Genomic DNA, 12405 nt, shown 5'->3' with positions numbered 1-12405 from the left:
ATGACTCCGATGTGGCTATGTTTTTTTCTTCATCTGATGTAGATTAGCACAATGATGACCAACGGGGTGAGTAATCCAGAATCGAACAACAGAAACAGGAACATGAACACGAAAAACAAACAACAAAAACATACTGAATGCCTTCTATGTTGAAGCAATGATCTCGCTATTTTCATTATTATTGTACAACTTTCCAGGGATATTGGTCCTTGGAATATTATTTGGGATCCTTTCCATGACCACCATCCAATCCTTTGGAACAGCGAGACGGAAGAGGCTACTCTCATTCCAGTGTCTGTTTCTTCTTTTCCTTATTGGGCTTGATTATCTGCCTTATAGGACATACAATACAGTTTCTTCCGCTTCTTCCTCGTTGTCCTCGAGTACGACCACCAAGTTACCGCTCGGAGTCGGCGTTCGGGCTGACATTGTTTTCTTAAGTACCGTTGTCGAAGTCACGGAGACCGTTCCGCCGCTGCCTATTACAGCAGAAAGTGATGTAAATGCACCTGTTGCTACTAATGCTGCTGTGGACCCTGACACCGCTACGAATACAGGTATGCCGAACTCTGCAACTGCATCAGAGCAAGTCTTACAACCAACAGCATCTGTAGGGGGGCACGCCAAGGTTGAGATACCTACTACGACAATAGCTATCTCACTAGAAGGGCCATCAGAAACTGGCACTCAGGTAGCATCTACAACTGAGCCAGGCACAACTCTTGTATCAAGCTTAACGGGAACGAATATTGCTTCACTATTGATGCATAAATCTGCCCCAACAGAGACTACCCATGGGAAGTCACCGCCAACAACAAAATCGACTCAAACCCTGGCTTCGACTGATACTCCCCAGAAAAGCTTCCCAACCTACGCAACCGCTATAGCCTCTGGAACTGCCGTAATAGCAACAACTGGGATAGGAGCAGCAATATATTTTATGAAACGTCGCCGCCGTGGTCAAAAAACTATTGACCGCGCATCAATTCGCAAAGTAGACACTGCTGTCGAGAGACCGAAGTTGTTATCTGGCCGGGATAATGGAGATTTGACCAGTTTTGAAAAGCCGATAAACATTGACCAACAAACAAATTGGGATAGATCAATGACGCCACCTGATCCTGAGGAGTTACGGAAGAACATGATGGAGGATAAGGGTAATGCGTGGAGGAATAGTAGAGACGGGCCAGAACCGGTAGATTTGGGGATTGCTTATGTCCCTGCTGCTGCTGCGTCTACTACTTCGTTTTCTTCTAGGCAGAACAGATTGTCGTCAGCTACGCCGGAGGAGCTCAATGGACGTGGAACACCACAGCAAGAGCAAGGGTATACTCACGAAAACACATCACATACGTCAATGCCAACTGAGCTCCTCCCCGTAATGCAACCCTTGAATATCTCACAGCAACAACCAGACCGTCGGCCACCCACTGCTGAAACTATAAACAGACAAGACACAATTTCACCTTCAATTTACTCTCGTGACAGCGTAGCTACTAATATGGCTGATCTCTACGCCAGGTTGAATACTGGTTCTAATAATAATTACGGCAATAGCAGCGGCTATCATACGAATCTGCATACCATCCCTGATGATCCGGTTCGAGAAGCTTTGTACCAGACTGATCCGTATGGTTTACAGGATGAGAGTTCCTCCATTTATCATCGCCATCAGCAACATGATTTTGGAGGTGGTTCTTTGAGATCTGAGAGTCCTCGTGGGAATGAGGCTTGGGGGCGTGGTGCGGCTCATAGGGCCAGGTTTGGATATAACCCGTATGATCAGGGGTTTGATGCGGCATGATTATTGTCTTATTCTTCTCTCTCGCCGTCTCTTTTTCGAATCTGCGGATGTATTATTATCAATCATCCTGCTATTCAGTCTTCACTTCATTTCCCCTTCCAATGGCTTTGGTGTTTAAATTTGTCGTTCATCAAACCTCATTTCCTTCCATATATTGGTGGAATTCTTCTTTGCTATGCCAATTATCGGGACAGTATTTGTTTCCTCGTGGCAGTTGCTTTTTGTTCGTTCATGATGCCCCTATTCCGGTGTAAGTTGGTTTAATTCTTCTGGTGCATTTCAGTGGCGTATTTTCTCTCTTGATTCTCATTATTCTTAGTATATTGTAGGTTTCAAAGTCAAATGTGATTGTCCTTGTTCGATTTCATATTGTGTACTAGATACAGAACGTACTTAGATACGTTAGACAGTCTCGCAATAGAGAACTTAAAGTTATATAGCAACAACATCCCTCTCTTCAACTCCATATTTCGCTTGTGCCATCGAAACTGTATGTGGTTCCATGTCAAATAGGATAAAAAAGCCCCTGATGAATGGATCTCCAAGAACCCGAGACCCATTCGGTCCAGGACTAAATCCGAACGAGCAAGCCTCCTTCCCATCAATCGTGACAGTCTCATTACTCGCACCCATTTATGGCTCCACGAGTTCACTCAAATGAATCTTGACCAAGGGACCCTCGACACTGGGACCTGGCTCTAGATAGAGTTGCGCCTTTTCACCTTTTCAAACCACTTTGGTATCTCTGCTTCCAGTATGTGATCCATGGAGTCTGGACTATCAAAGATCTCAGCATGATTCAAGAGCCATTCAAAGTAGGCCCATCGATGCGACTCTGGTACTTGAAAAGAAGACCCGCTTGATATTCTCAACGAGAATCCCCTGGACCGGCCTTCCACCGATGAGCTTCTTCGACGGGAACCTGTTTATACACCATCAAGCCTTGATAGAGTCCAAGTAATTTAGTTCTATCCGTGGGCGATGGTAGCCGATTGAACTCAAACTTGGTGAGGACATGTTCATCTATAGCATTCTGTCCCTGAGAACATCTCTAAAGAGGTAGTCTGCTGGTGTCAAGGGTATCTTTGCGCAAAAGAAGAGATGATAGCTATTCCTCTTTTCTTCGCACGCTTTACTGCAGTAAAAGTCCCTGTTACAGACGCTATATTTCCGCAAAGTCAAAGCGCCGCAAGAGTAGCATTCATCGTGGTAGGGTTCGTCCTTCCGGTTTGGGAGTCTATCATTGGCGACCTTCAACCGATCTTCCTCCATAGACAGCCTGTGAGCTATATTAACACCGGTATATTTCTCATGGCACGTACAAATAACCTACCTTGAAAAAGTTGCAGTCACTCTTTCCCGCTCTAGTTCAATTTCCACTTCTCCATGTCTGGATGTGATCTGTACAAAATGCCAGCACATGGTGCAGCTCTTCTTACTGCATCCAGAATAAGGGAAAATATCACGGAGTTCATTGCTTTCAAAAAGATTCAGAACGATTCGGATTTCTGCGTGTATCCTAGGCTTTTCTTTATGCAAGGCGGCAAACTTTGCCTGCGTTCTCCCAATAGACCATTTCGAGCCAAGGGCGTCTTTGACAGTGGCGTTGTTGAGAGTTGCGCCCAGTAATTGGAGGGTATCTTTGAGTGATAGGGGGTCTGTTTGAGAGGGCTCTCGGTTCGGACCGCTGTCTCCATCGAGCATGATAGCAGCCTCCGTAAAACTAGATATATTTGACACGGCATCCTTTATAACTTCTAGTATTACACACAATCGGCCAAGAAAATAGATACTTCCCCATAATCTCTTAGTTATATTTGTAGTTTAGGTTGAATTCCAGAGCAGTTTCCGCGCAGCTCTGGTCATTTCCACCTCATAAGCTTTGGTGACGTGCCTATCATGCCGCTGGTTGGTTGTCAAGCTGGCATTTCGTTCGTCAAATACCAGCGTATAAATTTTCCTGAGTTGCTGGAGTGCGGTGGTAAGTCCGTCTTCCTCGATGGTGGAAAACACCAGCTCGCGACATTCCTTGAGAGTCTTTCTGATTCCTGGAACGTAGACATTTTCCAGTCGACTGGCGTAATATATCAGCATTCTCTCCCATAGCTCTTCGGGGTAGCAGAATCTACCTTTATTTTAGAACCCTCTAATCTCTTCAGGCCGGTTAATTAGAAGGGTCTACTGGCAGGAACCAATGCCATGCTTCTCAATAATAAACTAAGCCTCTCCCACAAAACCATATCGAAGTCATGGAATCCCTCATTGCGAGTGACCCAGATGGCCAGTCCATCCTCACATTCCCTCATATTAGTACACGCAACTGTCTTTCCCCCTTTCTTCATTTGCAAATAACTCTGTCAGGCCATCCAAAAACTTTCTTTTCAGGTGGCTTTGATCCAACTCTGCAACCTGACCCAGTCGACTGGTGTCAACACTTTTCGTATCCTACTGGTGGTCGGCTCGTACATCTTCTGAAGCTGGGTCATATTTCAGAGACTTTTCCACTTAGCCTCCATTTCGAAGAGCTTAAGAGGCTGTATAGAGCTAAAACTCTTCGTTTATCTAGACCTGCAACGTCCCACTTGAAGTCTGTAGATTCAGTCATAGTACTCTGATCAAGAGCAAAGATGAATGTGTTGAAAGCAGGATGATGAGTGAATACGTATGTTGTGTAGATGGGGAATTGACCCCGGCGTTACTCCTCCCTCCATTGTTCAAGAGGTGCGAGCGTTGCCACGTCATTCATCTCTGCATCTATCCCTGTCGTTCAGCCTGCCGATTGTCATCTATCCATTAGAAGCAAGCATCTTAAAAAGATGAGCTTCATATGGATGGGCGAATGCAGAAGGGCAATCTCAAATAAAGCCTTAACAACGCATCGGGAAGTCATTTCCAAGAATTCACGGGACCATTTCAGCCCTAACAGCTAAGACACTGTCCATACTTGGAAGCAAATTTTGCAATTCAGTAAGTAACACTAATGGCCCAGCCATCTGAATGAATTTCTATATCCATGTCTAAATAAATAACTCTTCATCAGACGAGAAAAACGAAAAGCCCAGCAGAAAGCTAAAAAAGCTAGGATCATTGCTCACAATTGAGAAGCGGTAAAAGAATCCAGACAAGAGATAGGAAAATAACGAGTGTGTCGTGGTTTGCATGTTCGTATCCATTGCACTGCAATAGATATAGACAAAACCAAGGGAGCATCGCACATAAAAACAAAGAGATAAGTCTGAACGAGTCAATGATAGATTTTCGTGTAGAAGATGAGAAGGGGTTCTCATTTCTGAAGTCGGTATGAGGTGACGGTGTCCTGGAGTGAGAAGATGAAGGTATAAAGGCAATTGGTGGTATCATCTATTAATGGCTCGTTCAAAGGGAGGAGGGACAAGAATTGAAGGTGAATGATTAAAGTACATGGTAAGAATGTACATATTTACAGCAGATAAAAAGACGCTGTGATTGATAACGGGCGGATTAGTGTGGGATGCTGGTGGTATCGTAGACGATCCCAATGATATAATTGTTGATAGATATGTGTTGAAGAGTCGAAATAGGTGGTCATGAAATCATGATTATCCAGATATCAAAACCCACAAAAGGAAGAAGATCTATAGACCGAATCAGTCATCTGAATTATCAAATACGGGGGAGTGAAGCAAGGAACATACCATTAAAACACCAAACATCTTTGCAATGAGCCATCTATTTCCACTCATTCGTGACCAATACTTCATTAACTCGCGCTGTGCACCTTCGACATTATCGACAACATCTTCCGTATTTGCATCGATCCGCTGAATCATTTCGGATTGTTCGCTGACCATTGTCGCTAATTGGCCGAAAATACCACCCAGCTCATTAATAGTCCGTTCAATGGCTTCGATAGCTTCTCCTCGCGCTTGAATGTATGTGTTTTCCGGTTGCGCTTCTTCCATCATCAAGAGTTGTTGGTCAGATGCTCCACGATTCGAGGCGGATTGACCCAACACAGAAGACGAGGAAGGTTCAAGAGTGAGGAGATCAGAAGAGTGACCGCCACCATTGCGGAAACCAGGTTGCGGTGTCCTGCTGCGTGGTGCGCTATATAGAGGTGAGTCTGACCTCTGAGGGTCGAACTGTGCTTGACTTTTGGATGACACGGAAGAGACAAAGTTTTCTGTGCGAGAACGCGATGCTTGAATATTCTTGGTGCGGACTTCCAAAACTTCCTTAAAGTTTGCGCCTACATCTGCCAGTTTCCCTTGTAGCATGACAACGACGTTGTCGTTATGCTCTCCTTCCTGGTCCGTTTTATTTCGGCTTGCTCGAGGGTGTTGGGCTAATGTGAGGGCTTGTAATTGTGCAATTTGTTGGTTCAGGGACGCCAGGTCCTGTTTGATGACATAGGTGAGCTCGGAGATTTCCACGGGTCTGTCATCAAAAAGTGTCTTGCGTTTAGCCACTGCATCAATTGAATTAGTTCTAGCATCACTGTAGACTTATAACGGATGCCACTTACGTTCGGCCAATCGCTGTAATTTTGCAGTCGTTCCAGTAATACCTCTCCCAATTTCTGCCGCTCTCCTAGCAAACTCCGATCTCCTCTTTCCCATACTCTCCGGACTCCCGTTCGCTTGGCGGCGCTGTGAATCTGAAAGCAAGACCTGGCGCTGAGTGCCGACTTTGCTGGAAGCCATCCGCTTCTGGGCCTGTCCTAGGATGGACCGGAACTCATTTGTCCGGTCCTGTATCGATGCCATCGTCATTTTGAAGTTTGATGATATGCGCGGACGAATTCTATCGTTCGTCGGTGCTCGGATCGCGAAGAGAGAACTGATGCTGATGGTTGTCAAGGAGGCAAGCTATTGAGGCGCAGCGGATAGGATACGTTATGTAGTACGGCGTTCAGTGAAATTCGCGGCTTCGCTGTACCAGAGTATAACTTGAAATTCTGCTCGCCGTATGCAATGTGCCCATGAAGATGAATATGCGAAAGAAACGGTCGAGAACGAAAGGACGATGTTCTACAACCCCGTAACTAACCCAACTCAGTTACGGAAACGTTGGCTTGATGGATATCCGCTGAAAGAGGCTTAGCGCAGGGCCCATGTCACGTTTCAGATTTCCTGGGCAATATGATTGGCTGGTACTGGAAACATATGGTCTAAGTGCCTGAGCATTCAGGAATCAATCTTGCTTCCTCTGCTACGATGTCAATTTTGCCCTTCAATCATGAGATCCATGACTCAAAAACAAGAGGAAACGTGTCTTTTTGACAATTGCGCACGTATAGACTGATGGCGGACTCAACATACGGCGCATCAGCTCATACATCAGAAGATTAGACAACCGCTGAGCACACTCGTCTTTTATAAATCGTTAGTTGCCCCTGCATATCGGCGATTCGCATCTGCATAGCCGACTGTCAAGTTAGCGTGGAAAAACAAGTTAAACAGTCTTGGATTAATCCTTCCAAAGAATTCGATATAGATCCGCCGCTGCGGCAGCCTCATCCCGCCGTAACACATGCTTCTGTCTTCACCCCTCTCCGGTTTTCTACCCGGAAAGCACTTTCATATCTCCATTGATCGGTGACATTATTCTACTCTATCCATACATTCAGATCTTGTTTGTTGGGTAGCCAACCGACTGCGAGACTCCAATTCTGTCGGCTTCAACGTACCCATTCTTCAACTCGCCGCGGCTGTGGGGTAAAGTATTCAATCTTATCGGAACCGTCGCAAGGCACAAGTACTACCGTCGTCCCACTCTCCCCGACTTATACACCTCAAATCCCTTTTTAGGAACAATCTATGGCCGATTGTATATTGTCTCCATTCCGATCCTCATGAACCAGGACTCATCTTTCGCCCAGGATGGGTCGCCAGTCAATGGTGCCACAAAAAACCCCTCCGCATCCAACGTCCCCCGCACTCTCGAAGAAGTAGCCATTGAGCTTCGAACAAAGGTGTTCGATTTGTTGGAACTGCAGACAAACGATGAACTATTACAGAATCTGCAGAAACAGATTCGTATATCAATAGAAGTGATCGAAGAGTCGTTTAGGCGGTATCGGTAGGTTGCGGCATATCATCCAAGGCATCTTCCAGACTCGTCCAGAGTGACTGACTGGCTCGTCAACGAGTAAAATTCAGACCCGAAGAATTGTCGCTCTCATATAACGGCGGAAAAGATTGTCTCGTCTTGCTAGTCCTGATCTTAGTCTGCCTCCCTTCGTCGACATCGACATTTTCGAAATTCCCGGAACGCTTACAGTCGATATTTATAATCCCATATGACTCATTCCCCGAAGTCGAGGAGTTTGTCGCAACTTCCACCAGAGAGTATTTTCTTGATTTGACTCGTTATGTGCTCCCTATGCGGCCTGCACTGGAACTTTATCTGAAGGAGAGGCCGAATATTAAAGCTATATGGATTGGCACGAGACGAGTTGACCCGAACGGTGGGCAACTTACGCATTTTGATTATACAGATAAAGGATGGCCTCAGTTTATGCGGATACATCCTGTTATTGTAGGTTATATCCATCGTTGATGGGATGAGTTCGGCTAACTCTTTTTCTCTCAAGGATTGGCATTATGCAGAGATTTGGGCTGTAAGTGATTTTCTTTTGCTTCAAGGACCCCCGGCTAATTAGAAGCAGTTCATCCGCCATCTGGGTTTAGATTACTGTCCTTTATATGATAGAGGCTTCACCTCGCTCGGAGGTGTTAGCGACACCCAACCGAACCCTGCCCTCGCAGTCGCAAATGATCCAACACAATTCCGACCTGCCTACGAGCTCAAAGAAGATAACGAAGAGCGTCTTGGCCGTGACCGATAATAAGCGAGCGTCTCTTCAGAAGCTCGCTCTATGTATACATAACGGGTACATTGGTGGGTGCATATTTCCATGGTGATTTGGCACATCCGGCTTGGTGTAGAGGGAGAGGTGGAATATACTCCAAGCGCGATTGACAGGACGAGGTATTGGATTCAGAACGGAAAGGTTACCTTCCGGTATAGAGGGTCAAATTATAACAAGAGTATATGATAGATATTTGTGACTTCTCTTAATCTTGTAAGAGCCGATTGTTCATAACTGCGTCCTCGAGCCACGTGTAGGGTCGGAATTGAGTGAGGCAGGAAATGTCTGGGAGTTCTATGGTGCTCGGACAACATGCGTCGCAGAATACTTCCGGACATAATGCAATCAAATTCAATCAATCAACTTGAAGGACGCAAAGCAATTATCAGGATAGGATCTCTGTAGAAGTTGAATCGAGAGGAATCAGAGGATAACACGAATAGCACGCTAATCCCTATTTGGCCTAGTCTGTGGCTGAGGAAGTGGCTGAGGAAGTGGCGACCAGCAAACCTTACAGCCTTAGGATTAAGGCTCCTCCCTGACATCGTTCCAGGGTTCGGCGCTTCAAGGTCTGATTGAGGCCTCCTTTTTCACATTATTGTATAGAGCCACAGTGTCGATCTTAACAATTACATCTATTTCGCCTTTCAACATCGAGAATCTCTGTCTTTGTCTGCTTTGTTTACTTCGGCGCCGCTGTATGCGCTAACAACGACAAAGGCCTAACTCTTTTGGTGGAGTCGGATCTGCTGCTTATTGTTGTTTCACCTACCAACTCTCGCCGGAATCTTCCTATCAACAACTTTATTGTCTTTGCCTGGCCTCCGCAGTCTCTTTTCAGTGCATAGTATATGCTATGCTTTGAACGACATTCGTTTCTGTACATGTTGCCGTGGTCGCAGTTATATAATTTCTCCTCAACGAGTCCATAATGTCGGGCCCATACCGACCTGGGTGCGTAAACTCCTCCAAGTTGTCGCGCATACTTGTGCTACCGCGGTGCTAATACCATATTTGCTTTACAGATATCCCGGAAATGGAGGAACACCATTAAGCCCGGCTTCACAAGCAAATCAATCAGTTTCCTTTAAGACCGACATTAATCGCAAGAAGACGAAGAAGTGGGTCGCTGCCAAATCATACTCCTACGACGGCGATGACTGGGGTGATGATGACGCCAACGAGGAGGAAGAAGACGAAGTAGAAGAAGTGCCTCCGATGCCGAGTACGTCTCGCTTTGCTCCAGCGGCGCAACAGGCAGCGTCGAATCCTGCCGTTGCTGCAAATTCAATTACCGGATCTTCGTCAACAACACAGGCGCCAGCTTTTGTTCGGCCTGCGGATATCTACAGACGGATGCAAGAAGGAAACGAATCAGGGCACAGGTCGCATGACTCTGCTCGTTCGAATACATTTTCTGGAGAAGTTGCTGCTCAAGGTACTAGCCAAAACGTACCACCGCAATCAGCGGGGGATAATGCGCGATCACCGTCGCCGTTAGTCATACCCGAAGTTAAACGATTGTCTGGATTTGGACAAGATTTCTTTGGAGGCGGAAACCAACCTGAGCAGGCGGCGCAAACTACACATGTCGCAGAAGCTCAAGTGACAGATAAAGGTTCGTCTTTGCACCATAATCCATCTCTCGGCTTCAATTCCATCGTACATCAAGCATTTGATGTGGAAGAAACGCCAAACTCCAGTACTGCAAGCTTTAGCCGCTCAAATAGCGACGGCACATCTGTCATCAGTCCGATTATCAGTCCGTGGAAGTCGGAGACTGACAAGACGCCCACTATTGCAGAAGATCCCACGGCGGAAGCGTCTGCGCAAGCGTCTGCGCAAGCGTCTGCGCAAGAGCCACCCGCCAATTTCAAGCCAGGTCATCGACGTGACCTGAGTTTGCCATCGCCCGGAAACGGCCCGGATCGAGTTCCGACAGTGGTCAATGCTGATGAAGGTCAATCTGCTGAAGTAGTCCGATCATCTTCTCAAGATAGCCAGGTTTCATCGGACTTGGATCGTGCAGAGTCTCCAATTAGGGACCAAACTGGGTCTGGGGAAGCTACTCCCCGTCCCTTGTCCGCCGTTCATGACTCTTTTGATCGTTTGAAGTTGGACTCTACTCCGGCGGAGAATGTTGGACAATCAAGCCAAGATGGTCAGCCAGGTGCACCATCACCGCTTCAAATACCTAACGAACCGTTACAACACATTCCACAGATCGCGCCACCCGTGGTTACTGATGACTCTCCTCTTACGGAAGGGTCTCCTCAGGATATGGAAAGTGATCGTCTCCGAAAGGAGATTATGCGCTCTTTCAGCAGTGACAATGTATCCAGTGTTCCTCTCACGACACAGTCCCAGGATATCACATCTGTCGAGCCCAAGTCTCGGCCTCAGCATGAGAGTACATATTTGCCAAGCGAATACGACAGTTACTGGGGCGAGCAGACAATTCCTCTGACCAATCCACTTCAAGTCAGGTCTGCTACATCACCTGCTGAACCTGCTACTCTCATTATAGATCCTCAGTCAACGGTAAATGCTTCACTTACTGAGCCTGAACCAAGCTCTGCTATGGCCAAGCCGCCTCCCAAATTGAAGAAGAAATTCTCATGGGAAGAGTCGGACGACTCGGAAGAAGATGTCCTTGAAGAAGCTCCAGTTTCTGCTCCATCCAGTCAACCCCTACAGTCTCCACCAGTTGTGACTCCAGTATCAGATACTGCGGATAGCATCCCGCCCCATCTGCCAAGTCAAGTTGAGGTAAATCCCGATGCCCTGAGTGATCTTGGCAATCGAGCATCTTTACCGGAGTATCCAACTGCGGAGAAGGAAGTCATTGATCATCTCGAAAAGCAAGCGGAAAACACCGAAAGCGACCTTGAATATCTTGCACCAATTCAGGAGCCGGAACCGGAGCCTTCCACACCCGGTGAAGTAAATGACAATGTAACGCCTCAAGCCCAGCCTGCTCCGTCCGCAGTTAATGAAGCATCACTGCCGACTTTCCGCAAAATCATTCAGATACCATCGCCTAGTGAAAGAATTAAACTGTTCAACGACACACGAGAGCAATTCGCCCAAATTGATACCGGTCTATCAGACTGGATTCGACGGTCAAGTGAATCTCTTCCCGAACACACAGATTTGATTCAAGCAAATGGCCGACTTCCAGGCGGCGCACCAACTACTGGTTTACCCCCTAGAGCAAAGTTTCCAAAACTGTCGTCTCTCGGAAACCTATCTTTGCCGTCTGGATCATCACACGGCACAGAAAACTCCTCTTCCACGTTCACGCCTACTCATGCAAGGCGATCATCGGGCTCGCATCTCACCGGCGTGATAAATAGATCGAATGTTGAATCCAAAGGAAAAGATTTCCTTCATAGCGCTGGAGCGCTAGGTGGGAAGGCTGGCGGAGCTGCGCGGGGATTATTCGCCAAGGGCAAGAGCAAATTGCGAGGAGCCGACAAGGTAGATTGATTTTCTTTCCTTACTCCATATCTTTGTCTAATTTCAGCATCTTAATGTTTATGACTTTTTGACTCTTTTTGGGCGATTATCATCTGGTTTATCCTTGAGTTTCTCATGATTAGCGCGTAGTTCAAGGGTTTTATGGGACCAGCATGATGATGAGAAAAGGAGACAATGTGTTTCCCTCTTGATGTATATGTTACCTTTTTTTCAGCTACACGAGAAAATTTTCTAGTTTTATATGATCTTTTCTAATTCGGACTCTTTT

The 12405-nt window shown here is 46.4% G+C and overlaps 5 protein-coding genes across 6 annotated transcripts; 3 read left to right on the top strand and 2 right to left on the bottom strand.

Moving 5' to 3' along the window:
• Positions 1–235: 235 nt before the first annotated feature.
• Positions 236–1804, top strand: TSTA_123550 (uncharacterized protein; the record flags this gene model as incomplete). Its single annotated transcript, XM_002482571.1, has 2 exons — positions 236–293; positions 354–1804. 2 exons carry the CDS (start codon positions 236–238, stop codon positions 1802–1804), a joined length of 1509 nt encoding a protein of 502 aa, XP_002482616.1.
• A 960-nt stretch (positions 1805–2764) lies between these two features.
• On the bottom strand, positions 2765–4158 carry TSTA_123540 (uncharacterized protein). Its single transcript, XM_002482570.1, has 3 exons — positions 3934–4158; positions 3138–3878; positions 2765–3083 (listed from the first exon to the last, which is right to left on the bottom strand). Exons 2-3 carry the CDS (start codon positions 3506–3508, stop codon positions 2828–2830), a joined length of 627 nt encoding a protein of 208 aa, XP_002482615.1. The 5' UTR covers positions 3509–3878; positions 3934–4158; the 3' UTR covers positions 2765–2827.
• A 1224-nt stretch (positions 4159–5382) lies between these two features.
• Positions 5383–6665, bottom strand: TSTA_123530 (ER-Golgi SNARE complex subunit (Sed5), putative; the record flags this gene model as incomplete). Its single annotated transcript, XM_002482569.1, has 3 exons — positions 6309–6665; positions 5479–6251; positions 5383–5418 (listed from the first exon to the last, which is right to left on the bottom strand). Exons 1-3 carry the CDS (start codon positions 6553–6555, stop codon positions 5383–5385), a joined length of 1056 nt encoding a protein of 351 aa, XP_002482614.1. The 5' UTR covers positions 6556–6665.
• A 538-nt stretch (positions 6666–7203) lies between these two features.
• TSTA_123520 (FAD synthetase, putative) lies at positions 7204–9049 on the top strand. Of its 2 annotated transcripts, XM_002482567.1 has the most exons (4): positions 7204–7864; positions 7945–8323; positions 8379–8405; positions 8454–9049. In XM_002482567.1, exons 1-4 carry the CDS (start codon positions 7638–7640, stop codon positions 8631–8633), a joined length of 813 nt encoding a protein of 270 aa, XP_002482612.1. In that variant the 5' UTR covers positions 7204–7637; the 3' UTR covers positions 8634–9049. The 2 variants fall into 2 exon arrangements, with proteins under 2 accessions (XP_002482612.1, XP_002482613.1); XM_002482568.1 differs by having other exon boundaries at positions 8379–9049.
• A 539-nt stretch (positions 9050–9588) lies between these two features.
• Positions 9589–12389, top strand: TSTA_123510 (uncharacterized protein; the record flags this gene model as incomplete). The annotated part of the gene is made up of 2 exons (XM_002482566.1): positions 9589–9611; positions 9683–12389. 2 exons carry the CDS (start codon positions 9589–9591, stop codon positions 12144–12146), a joined length of 2487 nt encoding a protein of 828 aa, XP_002482611.1. The 3' UTR covers positions 12147–12389.
• Between the last annotated feature and the right edge of the window lie 16 nt (positions 12390–12405).

Source organism: Talaromyces stipitatus, genomic scaffold (genome assembly GCF_000003125.1).
Source record: "Talaromyces stipitatus ATCC 10500 scf_1105507295555 genomic scaffold, whole genome shotgun sequence".
Taxonomy (NCBI): domain Eukaryota; kingdom Fungi; phylum Ascomycota; class Eurotiomycetes; order Eurotiales; family Trichocomaceae; genus Talaromyces; species Talaromyces stipitatus.
This window is presented reverse-complemented; position numbering and strand designations above follow the sequence as displayed.

Coding starts and splice junctions, on each gene's coding strand:
- TSTA_123540 (XM_002482570.1), bottom strand. CDS start 3,508: ATGCTCGATGGAGACAGCGGTCCGAACCGAGAGCCCTCTCAAACAGAC. Junction 3,084..3,137: donor GTGACTGCAACTTTTTCAAG/GTAGGTTATTTG, acceptor TATAGCTCACAG/GCTGTCTATGGAGGAAGATC.
- TSTA_123520 (XM_002482567.1), top strand. CDS start 7,638: ATGAACCAGGACTCATCTTTCGCCCAGGATGGGTCGCCAGTCAATGGT. Junction 8,324..8,378: donor TGCGGATACATCCTGTTATT/GTAGGTTATATC, acceptor TTTTCTCTCAAG/GATTGGCATTATGCAGAGAT. Junction 8,406..8,453: donor ATTATGCAGAGATTTGGGCT/GTAAGTGATTTT, acceptor AATTAGAAGCAG/TTCATCCGCCATCTGGGTTT.